At 37.0% G+C, this 14,467-nt stretch overlaps 1 protein-coding gene across 5 annotated transcripts in view; it reads left to right on the top strand.

The window, feature by feature from the left end:
* Positions 1-14,467, top strand: part of CCNY (cyclin Y) — a 136,845-nt gene that overhangs the window by 112,938 nt on the left and 9,440 nt on the right. For all 5 annotated transcript variants that reach the window (XM_074899972.1, XM_074899973.1, XM_074899971.1 and 2 more), the window contains 2 exons: positions 9,974-10,140; positions 14,304-14,466. In XM_074899972.1, the coding sequence (XP_074756073.1) occupies positions 9,974-10,140; positions 14,304-14,466 (330 nt within the window). The remainder of the gene's footprint in view (positions 1-9,973; positions 10,141-14,303; position 14,467) is intronic.

The raw sequence follows: 14,467 nt of genomic DNA, 5'->3' as shown, positions 1-14,467 counted from the left end.
TCATACTGTGGCTGAGAGGATTTGATGTTGGGAAATTTGAAATTTGAAATACGTAAGAATAAATTCTCCTTATGAAAAATAGGGATTTAACTAATCCAGCCAGATGTTCCTGAGTTCTTACTGTACTCTTCAGTCACATTTTCAGCAACTAGGTAGAAAGAGCATGTTGTTGAACTCTGTTGTGAACAGGGGCTTCATACCTGTGCTCCAGCACTGGTGGGAGCAGAAGGCTCAGATTCTGGTCCCTGGCTTTAGGGCTATTCTCATCTTTTGACTATGGTCTTAATATACCACACATGAATGATTATCAGTTAATACTTACATGTCTCTGAGTCAAGTCTTGCTTTAGGCCTACTGGGCTACACACTTCATAAAAAGAGAACATTCAAGCTGGGCATTGAGAGGGAATTTTTTTAAAAATCCCCCAGAGAAGAGGACATTCAGTTAAGGAATGAGTATCTGTTTCCTGAAGCATCTCTAAGGGCTTCTGTGTGGGCAGGGAATGAATACTGATGCCAGTTTTAGACTGGAAAGTCTATGTTACTTAATTGAGTGCATTTTACATGTATTATAGATCCTTGTCTTAAAATGATCTTCGTCTGGAATTAGGGGGAAACCTAGAGATGTGTGACTTTTCTCTCAGTTCCATTAGTTCTTCCTATAAATATCTACAACGGTACTTTGCGATTGTCCACATTTTTGGAGTTTTGTGACTGTGTTTGTTATTCTTTTTCAACATTTGGTCTCAAAAATAAAAATTGGATGAATATACAGGGACCGTGATGATGTGATGTCCTTTTCCACCAAACGCATGGCACCAGACCTTTGTGGAACATTTTAAATGCCCAGCTGGGCAATTGCAAAGCACAGTTATTTCTGGAGAGTCGTGGTAGGGAACTGGCTGATTGCTTAGAACAGAACATATGGCAATTTAGTGATTGGATTAGAGCCGTAATTCGGCTATATGGTAGCTGCTACCAGTTATATTTTTTTCCATACAGTTATCTTTTTAGTTTCAAGGCATTGTGACACACTGAAGTTTTCTCATTAAAGAGAGAGTACTGTGCATTTCTTCATGATATGTTGGGATAGAAACTGTCTTTATTAGTTATTCTGTGCTCCTGCAACTTATAATGTGTGTTACCCAGTGATTTCATATGGCATTTAAAAGGAGAGGTAGGGAATTAAGTTTTTGCAAATACATGTTCATTTGTAGATTCTCAATTATGGTAATTAAAATACCAAAACCATTGTCTCCTTTACAGCAGTGTAAATCAAATGAGAAATAATTAAAGCCACTAGAGCTTTCTTGTTAAAATAGAGATAGAATTTGACATAAAGCAATATAAAAACAGCATGAGAAAAAGATAATGATTTGCTCTTGGTGCTGCCTCAAAATTCAGAATTGTTCTAGTAATGTCAGTGACATTCCTCGGTGATTACCCCTTTTTTTTAGTGTACTGAGATTCCCACTCAGCCTCCTTGGAAGCAGTGCACAACTTCTGACCTCTATGTGTTGCAGCACAGGAAACTCCAGTACTGCAGACAGATGGAATCACAGGATAATTTAAGTTGGAAGGGACCCCTGGAGGTCAGCCTGGTCTGGCTGCTGCTGAAAGCATGACCAGCTGGATCAGGCTGATAAGGGCCTGCCCAGTTGAATTCTGAATTTCTCCAAGGATGGAAATTTCATAACCTCCATAGAAGACCTGCTCCATTGTATTAGGGAAGCCTAAAAAAAGAATTAGGGTATTTTGGGTGCTTAGACTGCAACTCCAGTGATAAGAGGTATCAGTGGCACATTGGAGGTTAATATTAAACAGCTTCAAAATGAAGTAACCAAGAGAAACAAAACTTCTAGGAGAACCCCATAGTAAAATTTTAATATTCCTTTGGTTTATGAAATACTGAAGTGAAATAATTTGACACTTTCATATGTGATATATATCCTTCTGAAGGAAAAACAGAGGGAATAAACCTTCTCCAGTATTTTAACTTTTCTTTCTACTTGAGAGTATTATATAATATATAAAGTATGCTATAATGTCCTCTGAGATGGAAAAAATTAGATGCTGTTTCACACTAATTAGAACTGAACTCTTTAGTGCTATCTTTAGTTTTCAGTGTCTTCAAACGGATTTATGTTCTGTTGATTGGGATGTTGTGTAACCAACTCTCTGATATCCACGATCATGGGGAGCAGAACATCCTGGATAACTGGGACAACACTGGCTGCTGTGGTTACTATCAGACACTCAGGAAGTCCAGAATGGATTCACCTAACTGCAAATAATCACCCTGCAGATTAGTTCTGTCTCAGCACTGGCCCTGCTGGAGCAGCACTGCTGGAGCTTGGATGTTGTTGCGGATCCTGTTAGTTTGTGCCATGTTACTGTTCTGTGTCTGGATAAATAAAGCCCACTAGGACTAGTGGTGAGAATGGATGTCTAAATGCTTCTCTGCCACTATTCTATTGCAAGTCCAAGTGCTGGGAGTAAAGATCAGAGTCATCCAAACTAGGTCAGCATGTAGTCATTTCAGGTCTGGCAGATCTATGAGCTCAAGATACGTGCTGAAACAAATCAGTTCTGTACCTCTGCTGGACCTGAAATGGCTTTGGAAGCCATGTAACTGCATTCCTGTGGTGCTGCATCTAAGCTAATGAACCCCTCCAGAGTTCATTGAACTCAGAGTCAATTCGGAATTATCTATACCCATGGAGTGATAATTTTATTTAATTAATAGAATTAAGTTCTTTTTAATTCAGATAAATGCATTCTTAATAAAGGCAAATTACCTGATTGGTTTCACTTATGATTAAATAATAATTTACTGATATTCTAAGTGTCAAAGTCAGTCATTGCAAAGTCTTGGTGCGAGTCTGGGAAGACGTGGAAAATAATAATCCAGTATTGCTCTTTTGAAATCTTAACTCTGTGCAGCATATCTTTGACATGTGCTCAGGTTACTGAAATGTCTCCAATGAAATCCAAGTGTTGCTCGTTAGAGCTTGTTAGACTGACACTCATGTAAAACCTTGTGGTTCATTCTGAAACACAGTGGACTAATAATGGAGGTATCAGCCCCTGAGGTATTGAGTTTGTAAGTAAAAACATATTGCTGGACCAATGTCCATTGTTATTTTCCAGATCAGAACTGCATTTTTGTTTCAACTAGGGCTTGAATTATGTTACAAATGAGTTTTGAAGGTTGTAGTGGTGTTGGCATTAACATTTAGATACACTTGTTCTTTGCAGGCTGGGAAAAAATCAGAGTGATAGTTTGTTTGACTGAAGCCACTGACAGTTTCTGCCAGTGTCACATTTGTAACTTTAATATTTTGTTTAAATAGTCTTGTTATAATTCTGTAAAAAATTATAAACATACAGTCATAGAACTAAGTGGGTAGTGATAGGTGTGATCAAGATGGCTCTTGGAAGCTATTAAAGTGTTTGGGGAGAACTAGGTGTTGAATTAAGGCAGAATAAATCTGTTGTCTTTTTGGAATTCAGTTTTTGAATGTTTAGTGGAGAAGTGCTCAGAAGTTTTGCCATGAAAGCATACTTTCAGAAGAGGCACTGCAAAGGATGAATTAAATTGAGGAAAAGTAACATTGGTGTAGCAGCTTCAGTTTGTTTTAAGCTTTAGTTCCATTCCTAAGCATGGATACAGCTGTTAAAAAAGTGTGGAGGCAAATCATGGTATTTAGTTTACCTTATGTCTTCTAGATACTAGAAGCTCATTTTATCTTTTATTAGTTCTGATTCTGTGAAAGAACACCTGCCAAAATAATCCAGAGGAGATGAGGTTTTCAGACTTCTGTTTAAAAAAAAAAAGTTTCTCACATTGTTTCATCTACATTTTTTTGTCTTTTGACATATAAGTAAATTTATTCCAGCATTCTGGGATGCAAGTTGCAGTATTCTTTTCTACAGTGAACTTTTAAATTCAGCTACTGTGCAGTAGCTAGTCCTAAAGGAAATATTGCAAATGTTTTGCTTTTGAAAATTAAGCCAGTGAAATTCATTACAACACACAAATACACTGAACCCCATAGTAGTGCATGCAGAATCCCAAGTTTGTTTGATACAAACCCTGTATTTAAGAAAATGACCCCTGTGTTTAAGACACTATTCAATGTATGGACATAATTGCATACAAATGGCATTTCCGTATGGCACACTTACCGTTACAGGGTCAACATTTTCAGTGATTTCTTTTTTAATGAGGTGGAGCATGCCTGCCTGTGTGTGGGAAGACGCACTTGCTTTTGCCAGGAAAAGCAGGTGCTGTTCTCCCACCAGCCATGAGTTTGTTTGGGATGAGTAGCGTAGTCACTAACCACCCACTAGCCTCCTTTAAATGGGCTGTGAGCCACCTGGCCCTTCTCCAAAAGTCTGTACTGATTCAGCACATTTTTGCAGAAGCCAGGAGCATTCCCCTTCAGTAGTGTATGCTGCTGAGTGCATGGCAGACTCTACCTCTCCCTTTTACTCTGATGTCCCATCCAAGTCAAAAATCTTGGTGTGTGGTCTGTCACCATGACCTGGGTCTAGTATATTGAAATGCACTGAGATGAGAACAGTGGTTGAGAGCTTTATTTGTTCAGGCATATGAACTTTTCTCACATTTGCACAGGAGATGGAGCTCACTTGGCTGGGTCTATACTGCTGGTATGAGGATTCTCTACATCAGTAGCATGAGAGCTCAAGTATGTACTAGCCAAATTGCACTGTCTGCAGAGTCACCTGGTTCTCTCCAAATTAGAGTGAGAGAGCGCTAGAATGAAGACTGTGGGCTTGATTGAATGTTGAAGAACTACGCTAATGTGACAGTATAGGCGTATCTTTGGAAGACAAGTCCTAGAGTACAGTGAATTCCCACATTAGCTGAGGACCTCAATAAACTTTTACAGGGGTTTGCTGTAAGAAAAAGTCTTGTTCTTTTTCTGTTTTCTCTTACTTGAACACATATGCTTAAAACCCAAGATGGAGTCAGGGAGGCCACAGCAAGTGAATGAAGCAAAATGCTCTCTTTTAAGGCATTGTCAAGTAAGGAGCCAGAAGCCATGCTAAGTGCCTTTCTCATGGCGAGGTATTTATCAGCTTCAGTTTTATTGGAAGATGATAGAGCCTCACTCCAGCAAACCATATGTCTGGAGTTAAGCCCAACTTATTACCAAGGACTCAAGAGCAATTATTCATATCCTTCAACATGCTATTGGAAGATGCTCAAATACGGTAATGAAGGTGGTATAAAAATAGTGTCTTATCAAGCTCCTATTTAATTTTTAAAGCTCATTTCTCAAGTATGTGCTGGTGGGAAGGTAATAGCAAGTTCATGATCCCTTTTAACTTCAGTGTAGGTTCATCTGCTCAAGGTGTAAGTTCAGCTGTTATGAATTCTTCTCCTTTATGTCTTTCCTTTCAATATAATTCTTATTAGCTTTCTTTTTCTTCTCTGAATGCCTTTGAATTTGAGCCCACAACAGAATCTTTACTTGGTTTTCTTTTTTTTCTTTCTTCTTTTCTCTCTTTATAAGCTAGAGCTGCACATGAGAAAGGATACCATTTCCTGATTTTTGTATGTTTTGTGTATCTATAGATGTGGAGTATTCATTCAAAATCTAGTAAAATGGTGTGTGGGAAGTTGAAATTTAAGAGGTTTGCATTAACAGTAAAGGGTCAAATTCAGCACTGATGTAAAGCAAATTAAGTTAATTTCCTAATTTAAGAATGGCATAATATTATGGCTTTAGCACACTTCCTGCTTATGAAGCTCCCTGCATTAGCATAGTGTATTGCTTTAAAGAAGTCTTCTGTTTCATGGGGACAACTCCAGGGAATGCTGTTTGTTCATATTTCAAGGAGCAGTTTTGCCTGCTAAGTTGAACCAGTTTGTTTGTGTAATATAGTAAGAAAGGGGTTTGTTTACACAGGCTGTCTGGAAAGCAAAAGGAGGCCTTTTAAATAGAACTATCAGGTAGTGCAGACCCTGGTGAGATCCATGTGCCACCTTTTTATTGAGCTTTGTATTTCTGTGGTTTTACAAGTATTACTAGACCTCATAGAGGAGAATCTTCTGAGTCTCCAACCACTGTTCCCATCTCAGCCATTTATACACTTTTCTTTCCATTTCTGTCTTGAACCCTTGCCTTGGAGTCACCACTTGCTTATTTTTAGGGACTTAATTTTAGTTTCTCAAAGCATTTCAACTGAGCTGCTTATTTTGGACTCGTACACCATTTGGAAAGTCTTCACAGGCAAAACTTCCAAATTGTACACATCAAGATCTTTTCAGAGTGGTGCTCTAACTAAAAATCAAAAACTCTCTTTTCAGTAATGGGCTTGACACATAATCTGGAATTTGTAATTTTGTATTTAAATAGTGTTTTGCCTTCCTTATGAAGGAAAATAAATTACTGAACAATTAGTGATATTTTGTTTTACAGTATTATAAGATAATGTTGTAGTATTCTTCAGTGTTACAATGGCAAGTGGGGGCAGATCATAGCTAAAAAAGAAATTACTTATTCAGGAGTCTGGCATCTGGCCTCTTGAAAAATTCAGCTTTAATTTATATTTTGCTACCTAAATGTTTCTTATTTTTAAGGAAGAACACTGAAAAATCAACAGTTTTATCTGTGAGGTCTCATGCTCTAAATATTCTGACTTTATAGCTGAGTATAACTTTGTTTTCACAGAGATTTTTGAATGTTTATTATGCCTGTTCTTTGTACCTAATGACGTGGATTCTGTTCACCAAAGTGTCTAAAACAAGATTAAGGTTAATTCCTCATTAACACAAGAAAAACAGAGAACCCTTTGGGGAATGAGAAAGCCAAAGGTCTTTTACTGAGACTTTTTATTTGACCATTCCATAATATCCAACATACTGTAACTCTTCAGACTTTTTGAATATTCTGTAATTTAAAAGATCATTGAAACTATTTTGGCATTGGTGGTATCAATGAGGTGTGATGCTTTTCCAGATACAATTTCTATGCAGCTACTGTTTTGTATGTATACTCCTTTTAGAAGTTAGTTGTTACTTGTTTAAAATTAGTCCAGTATTTATTTGGAGGTACGGATACCCCCAAAACTTGGGATAAATATTTTCTAAATGTTTTATGGTTTGTAGTAATTATCTATAAATTGGTCATAATCCCACTTAAAAAAAAAAAGTTTTAAATTAGTAAGTAAAAATCTTCAACATTTTTTAAAATGTATATATCTTAAAGGCTATTTTCGGATTTTTTAGTGGCAGTGCATTCTGTTAGAGCAGAAGTAAATTCCCTTCAGCATCTGTAGAATATCTTTAGGTATTTAAAACAAAACAATAGTCCTTCAGAATCCCAAGCAATGTTCTGGTTTTATAAAATATGCAGCCTTTCGGGTAGGTATGATATTTTGCATGTATATTGTACTTTCATCAGAGTATCTCATAAAATCTCCTGGTAGTTTCTGTCAGTTGATGTAGAATCTTGTAAGAGTACTAGCAATCTAAATTAGCACCTAATTGCTTTTTATCACAATGCAGTAAAGAGGGTATTACAAGATCTGTTACAAGATACAAAGAATAGGTTATAAACCTGTATTTTGATAGAGTAACATATCAGGCCTAATTGTTGGTTGTAACAAATGTGTCTGTTTTGTCATGTTGAAGCACTTTCAGTTCCAGGTTCTGATCCTTTGTGCACAGCAAATAGTTCCACAGGAAAGAAACAAAACTGCAGAACAAATTCTTTTCCTTCATGACAGTGAAGGCAGTAAAAATTCTTGTTTCTGAATCAGAGCAGAATTTAGTAAGCTAATAAATTACTGCGTCTTGCTTTCCTTAAATCATTGGCAGAAGACTTCAGTGAAACTTGTTTGAAACAGCCTCACAGTGGACTTTGAGAGATCTGTGGCTTGGGAGAGGTGGTCTGTCGAGGAGAGAAGATTTTGTATTTTTTACACATGAATTCATTGTAACATGACTGTATTAGTGACCATTACAGACACTGTTACTCGAGTTTTATTTTCCTTCAGTAAGAGTAGGAAACAAAGAACTTACACTTTGTGGTGGCCACTTTAAAAAAAAGTTGTCTACAATATTGTGTCATTTGTATTTTTAACCATGATTTTCTTGCTCAGTATGCCATTTATACTGCAGAATGTGTGAGGGTTCATTTTGTGGTCTGAATATCTGTGTATATGCATTCAGATATTTAATATTTTTTTCATAAGATATATATTTTTTAAAAACTTTAAATTATACTACAGCTGTCTAATGTTTTCAGTGATCTTGTTGCCAAGCCTTAATTACTTGTACATATCATAATTGTGAAAATTAATGAACAAAACTATATGAAGGATGTAGTTGTCTGTGATGTTAATGGTGACCCTTAAAAATATACAAGCTTCAAAATACATGAATTATTATTTTCTTAAATATGTAATATTTTCTATTAATGCTAGACCTTTCCAGAAGCACAAATCACTGAAGGTCCTCTGTGTGCTGGTATGAGTGCACATGCTTACAGAAAATCTCAAGTGAGCTGTTTCAGGTTTTAAAGTTTTCCCCCTACGTGCCCCCCCCCCCCCCCTTCCCCTTCACCTCAAATTGTTACCAGCATGTATCCTACATTGAATTTTTGATCTATTAGCTATTCTTTGGGTATTACTTCTTTAGGTGATAATAAGCATTAACTTATATTAAGTCTCCTGCTGTTTGTCTGTGTCTTCTCAGCTAGTATATAAACTGTTCAAATGTGGATTGCAGAAGTATTTAGTTTTGTTCACCTCACATGTAAATATTCATAATTGTTGTAATTTCCGTGTCCCTCACAGGGGTTGGAGTAGGGGGGCACACAAATCACCCATAACTAGTATTTTTTAGAATACATTTTATCAATCTGTTACTATTAATTTAATTCAGCTTCCTTTTTCAATAGCAGGTAACTAGTCGTACACCATGTTGACTTACTCCTGTGGATCCCTCACATTTTCACCTATAGTTCCCTGGCTAGAGCATCAGTTGGGGGGGGAACCTAGCCTGTGTCTGGAAACAGAGTGTCATACTGCACCCCCCCACCCCCCACAGATTTTGGTAGGTGTTCAGAAAGTCTTTCCAGGGTCCCTTGTTTCATCAGATGTATGTATATAATCCTGTAGGCTTTGTAAATAGTACCCACCACCGTCTTGGATGAGGTCTAGGTTATACAAGCTCTGGTTGGTGCTAGCCTGTGTTGGTGGCCTTGGACAGATTGGGCCAGACTCTGGTGTCCTGAGTTTGTTAGTTCTTGTAGATCCAACAGGATTACTGTTATTAATCTCCAGATCTCATCAGTCCAGAGGAAACTTACAAATTACCTTCTTAGCACATACTTTTCTTCTCTGTTCAGCTTGCTGTTTCTGTGGTAACTGTTCCTCCATCCATTGTGTAGAACCTCTTCACACAGGCTCACTAGAGGGGCCCCGCATGACGTGATGCCATGCCTGATAACTGATTGCCTGTAAATTACAACTATAGTTGTTTGTATGACAGCTAATAACTAATATTGGTAGCGTATCCTTACCTTCCTTAGTAGTAATTAGCATTTTGTTTGTTTACATTATTATGTTAATAATTTAAGCTATCATTTGAATTAATTCCAACTTGTGACTATATTACCAACAGTTACAGATAGAAAAATAAGAGTTTTGTTTCTGGTAGTATGATCAGAAGGTAAAGGCCAATTAAAACATTAATTTATCACATCCAGTCTTGGGCTTGGCATAAATGTATGTATTTAAACCTTTACAATTATTTAAAGTTAAAAATATTATTAAATATTAAAGCATTTAAATGTATTTAAAGCTTTAATAAAAGAATCTTCTTGAGAGCAGATTACTGTTTTAAAATTGCTGGAGTGGGTTTATAAGAATAGTTTCCATTTTAATTCTTACTTAATAACAAAATAGATCATCTTGATTTTAATGTGTTTTCACAGGTGTATCTTGAAAGACTTTTAACTTATGCGGAGATAGATATTTGTCCAGCAAACTGGAAGCGAATTGTACTGGGTGCAATTCTACTGGCATCCAAAGTTTGGGATGACCAGGCAGTGTGGAACGTGGATTACTGCCAGATCCTGAAAGATATCACGGTCGAAGACATGTGAGTGCAGTATGTTTATCTTTGTCAATGAATGCCAAGATCTGTGTGTATGAGGGGGACAGGAAGTTCTCTCATAAATTATATGAAGTTTGTATATCTGTGCTTTATCTAGACATGGTAGATGCTGATAGGTGGCATGAGGTCTACTTGACAGTTGCTTACATAGAAGACATGAATTATTTTTGTTTTCTGGTTGAAGTGTATTTTACCACTGGATGTTCATGCACAGTGATGAAAACAGACTGCAGAATATTTAAATGTATGACTTGACAAAAAACTCCACATCCAGTGAGCTGACATGTATTCACTTCAGCAACATTTACTGTTGTGCTAGTTCTCCCTACAGACAATAGACGAACGTGTAAGGCAGGAACAAAATTTTGTGATCTAATGACCCTTATATGATCACCCACTTACTTATTGCCATTATACAAAATTTGTGCTTTTGGGTTTTTTCCCCCTTATATCCTGCTGTGTTCGTTTCCAAGATGTTAAAAATATAGTATTCTAATTTGTAAAGAGAAATTTCCATTTTACCTTTTTCTTCAATCTGATGGCATTCTTAAGGAGTACATATTGTAACAGTATAGAGAGTTGATACCTGGCTGGATACTCCTGAATCATATTAAGAGTATATTCCACCAGTAATAAAAAGAACTGCAATAATAAAAACAATTAAGATCTTAATGTTTACAAATACTAAAATGAATGCTCATTTCACTAAATAGTCTAATGCTTTTTTTGTTTGCCTGGTTAGCAGGTATTCCATATACTGGCTGAAGTGCTGGGGGTTTGTATCATCTATATGTTGAGGGCTGAGCCACATACCCCACACACTTTCCAAGGTGCCCTTACCTGAGCAGGTGTGCATGCGAGAGTGGCACTGGAAGGGCCGCAGTTGGAACTGGTGTGGGGATGGAGCGGGGATGGGTCTGGATGCCTCAACAGGCCACTGCGACTTGTGCATTTAGAGAGTGATGCTTTTAGTGTAGTGGTACACCCCTTTTTTTTATAAGAACTAATAACAATAAAATTGTTTAAAAGTACAGTATCTGCATATTTCAGAGCTCTTCTAAGCAGAGCTAAGTATCTATAATGAGTATAGAGACTTGTCTCTACTTTAACTCACATAAGTCAGGTTCACAGCCACTGAAGGGTCTGTTGTGGATAACCACTCTGAGAGGGAAGGAGATGAGAAGAAATGTTTATGCAGACAGAATGTTTTTTGAATCTGTTTGCAATCCCAAAGCAGTGAAAACCCCAGTGTTTTTGCTAAAGCAGCCCTGATTTGCTTTCTTAATAGTTTACTGTTTGTCAGATTTATAGCTGGTCTAAAAATCATCTGTAAGGGAAAGGTTGAATGTTAGGAGTCAGCTGATTGTTTTAAATTAAGTATGCTTGTACACTACTAGATAAGACTTATAAATTGTGAGTAGCTGTCATTGGTCAAGTAGTAGAAAAGTTATCTCTAAATCTTGTGTTAACAAGCAATTTGTAGTAAGGTGGCTTTTGTTCCCAAGTCAAAGTGAAAAACACAAAGCCTGCATTGCTGTAGTATATTGTAGGTACTTTCAACAGTTTTGGGGAGAACTCTTACTTCAAAATAGAGGTGGGAAATACCACTTATTGCCATTTCAGTATCTGTTTTAAAATATGTAAGCTACTGTAAGGATGGTTGATGATAATTCTTTTCCAACATAACCCAGACAGAGTGAGATTTCCAAAATTAAAGGAGAGGTTAGGGGGGACAAGAAGCTAAAATCAGGCCCTTCACGTTTCTATGTGCAGTATTATTTTATGCACAACAATCTGAGAATTCTTCCTTGACTGTTTTGAGTGTTTCCTGAATGGTTTTGCTAAGCTACTTTTCCCTTGATCCTTTTCTCATGCTCAGGGTATTCAGTGGCAGTAAGGGCCTTCCTCCATTCACTCCTCCTCCAAGGCAAATCTAGGAGGTTTTAAAGCATTTCTGAAGTTGGGACATGAGCTGAAGTAGAGTGCTGAACAGCTTGAAGCAAACTGACATGTTTGACTGTGCCGTATGAAGTATTAATCAGGAATGGTTATAAATATAAGATTTGAAATTGCTGATTCTTAGGGGTTTTTTTTGAAGACAGGTGGTGAGGCATACTGTGATGGTGTGAAAAGAAACAAAAAAAGAGGTTATTGTTTTTGACAAACACATATGATGATGCTACTGTGAGAATTTGCACTTGAGCTATCTAACACCATTACTCACGTGGCAGACCTGTGCTCCCATGCTAACATTGGCCCTCTTTCTGCACTGCATATTCCCTAAGCCAAACTGTGTTGATTTCTTGTACTCAAAGTTTTTAGCTTCTTAACCTTTTCTTAAAGATTTTAGGGTTCTCACAAACTGCAAAACCAGAAGCCTTTGGGGAGCCTGTGCTCTTTATATGGTACCTGGTGGTCTGGCTCAGGGGCTTTGTGTTTGAGGCTCCTTGTGAATTCTCCAGCAAAGATTTTGGTACTTGTTGACCTGATGTTTATATTCTTGCTGCCAGTTTTTCCAATTTTTTTTTTTCTCCTATTCCTAGTGTAGTGGATTTTCTTTCTTTCTTTCTTTCTTTCTTTCTTTTTCTTTCTTTCTTTCTTTCTTTCTTTCTTTCTTTCTTTCTTTCTTTCTTTCTTTCTTTCTTTCTTTCTTTCTTTTCAGGAAGTTGGGACAGTACAGTATCACAATTTTTAAGTGTCTAGCTCTACGCAAGATGGGAGCTTTCATTATTTTTATTAATAAGGCAGAAAAACTGTAGGTCAAAATCTTCAACTGCTGTGAATCATTCAGCATAACTGTATCTTGCAAAAAGCATCATGCAGACCTTTCAGTGTTTTATAAAAGTCAACAGCAGCACATAGAACCGTGTCTAAAAGCTAACAGAGGACTTGGGAGGACTGAAGGACAGTATGTACTTTTAGATAATCTTTTAATGTTAATTGATATTTATCATTATGTAAACATAGAATTTTGGCGGAGAGTGAGTGAAAGTAAGGAAGGACAATGATTACCATTGAAGAGTAGAGTGAGAAGAAGAAAAATCAGTGTTGAAAAAGTACTGTACCAGTACTTTTTATCCTCAGATCCTTACTCTTCTATTGCCAACTGCCTGCACATTCCTCGCACACTTACACTGCAGTCAAAATGTAACTTAAATGCAATATCATAGTCAATCAATACCTGCTGGTAACACAGCTGTGGAATCCCTATACTCTTCAGCAAACATATACAGCTTTTACCACCCATTAATTTTTTTAGTCCTTATATCTTGAAATCACTGTTCTGAGTATGTCATATGTTCCTGCATATATGTCATATGTTCCTGCATAAGTATTATGTAGGATGTCTAGTTACCACACAATTTATGAAAATTTACAGTCCTTAATTTTGTTGATTTGCTTATCTCTTAACATACTTTTTAATGTACTGGTGTAGGTAACAGTGTATTGCTATACCAAAGTTTTCATGGAGTGGGAGTTCAGATAGGACCTCTGTTCCTATCAGGTATTTTGGCAAACACATTAGTTTAGGTACTGAAAAGCAAATGATCACCACTGTGAATTTTGGGTGCGTGTCCTAGAGAAAAATTGCTTCATTTTGTTCCTGAAGATAAGGCAGTATGCTGAAAAATTCAGGTTTCCCATGACCAGTTCTAAATGATTGATTATGAAAGGCTTAAGTGAGAAAATAAGTTCTCCAGTAATTTAGATGCTAGAGTAATTTGCAGCATTTATGAGAGATGTCTCACAAATTTAGGGCATCTCTGCATTTTGTGTTTGCACAGCTGTGCATGCAGACCCACCTAGTGGAAGTACAGCAGAAACTACAAGAAATTTTTTTTCCTGGTAGCTTTTCTTTCCCAGATTGTATTAACTAAACTGACAAAGGTGCCCTTCCACTAGCAAAAGTTTGTGTCTGGATTTGATTGGCATTGCAGTAGGAGCTGCAAGGTGCAGCATCTTTCATATTCCTCGTTGGTGCATCTGTGCTTATGGAACTTGGTAGACTAGGTCAAACCTTAGGCTAGGTTAATTGCATCTGGCAAGAATAAGAAATGAGCTTGGTTTATACCATTTGCAATTTAAAGTAAATTACATTCAGAATATATAGTCTGAAGTATGTTTTCACATTTATCTTCTTTCTACAGGAATGAGCTGGAACGGCAGTTTCTTGAGCTGCTGCAGTTCAATATTAATGTTCCCTCCAGTGTTTATGCCAAGTATTATTTTGATTTGCGTTCCCTGGCAGAAGCGAATAACCTGAGTTTTCCTTTGGAGCCCCTCAGCAGGGACAGGGCATATAAACTTGAGG

Source organism: Athene noctua, chromosome 2, assembly GCF_965140245.1.
Source record: "Athene noctua chromosome 2, bAthNoc1.hap1.1, whole genome shotgun sequence".
NCBI lineage: Eukaryota > Metazoa > Chordata > Aves > Strigiformes > Strigidae > Athene > Athene noctua.
Note: the sequence above shows the minus strand (reverse complement) of the source record. Positions and strands in the feature narration are given on the sequence as shown.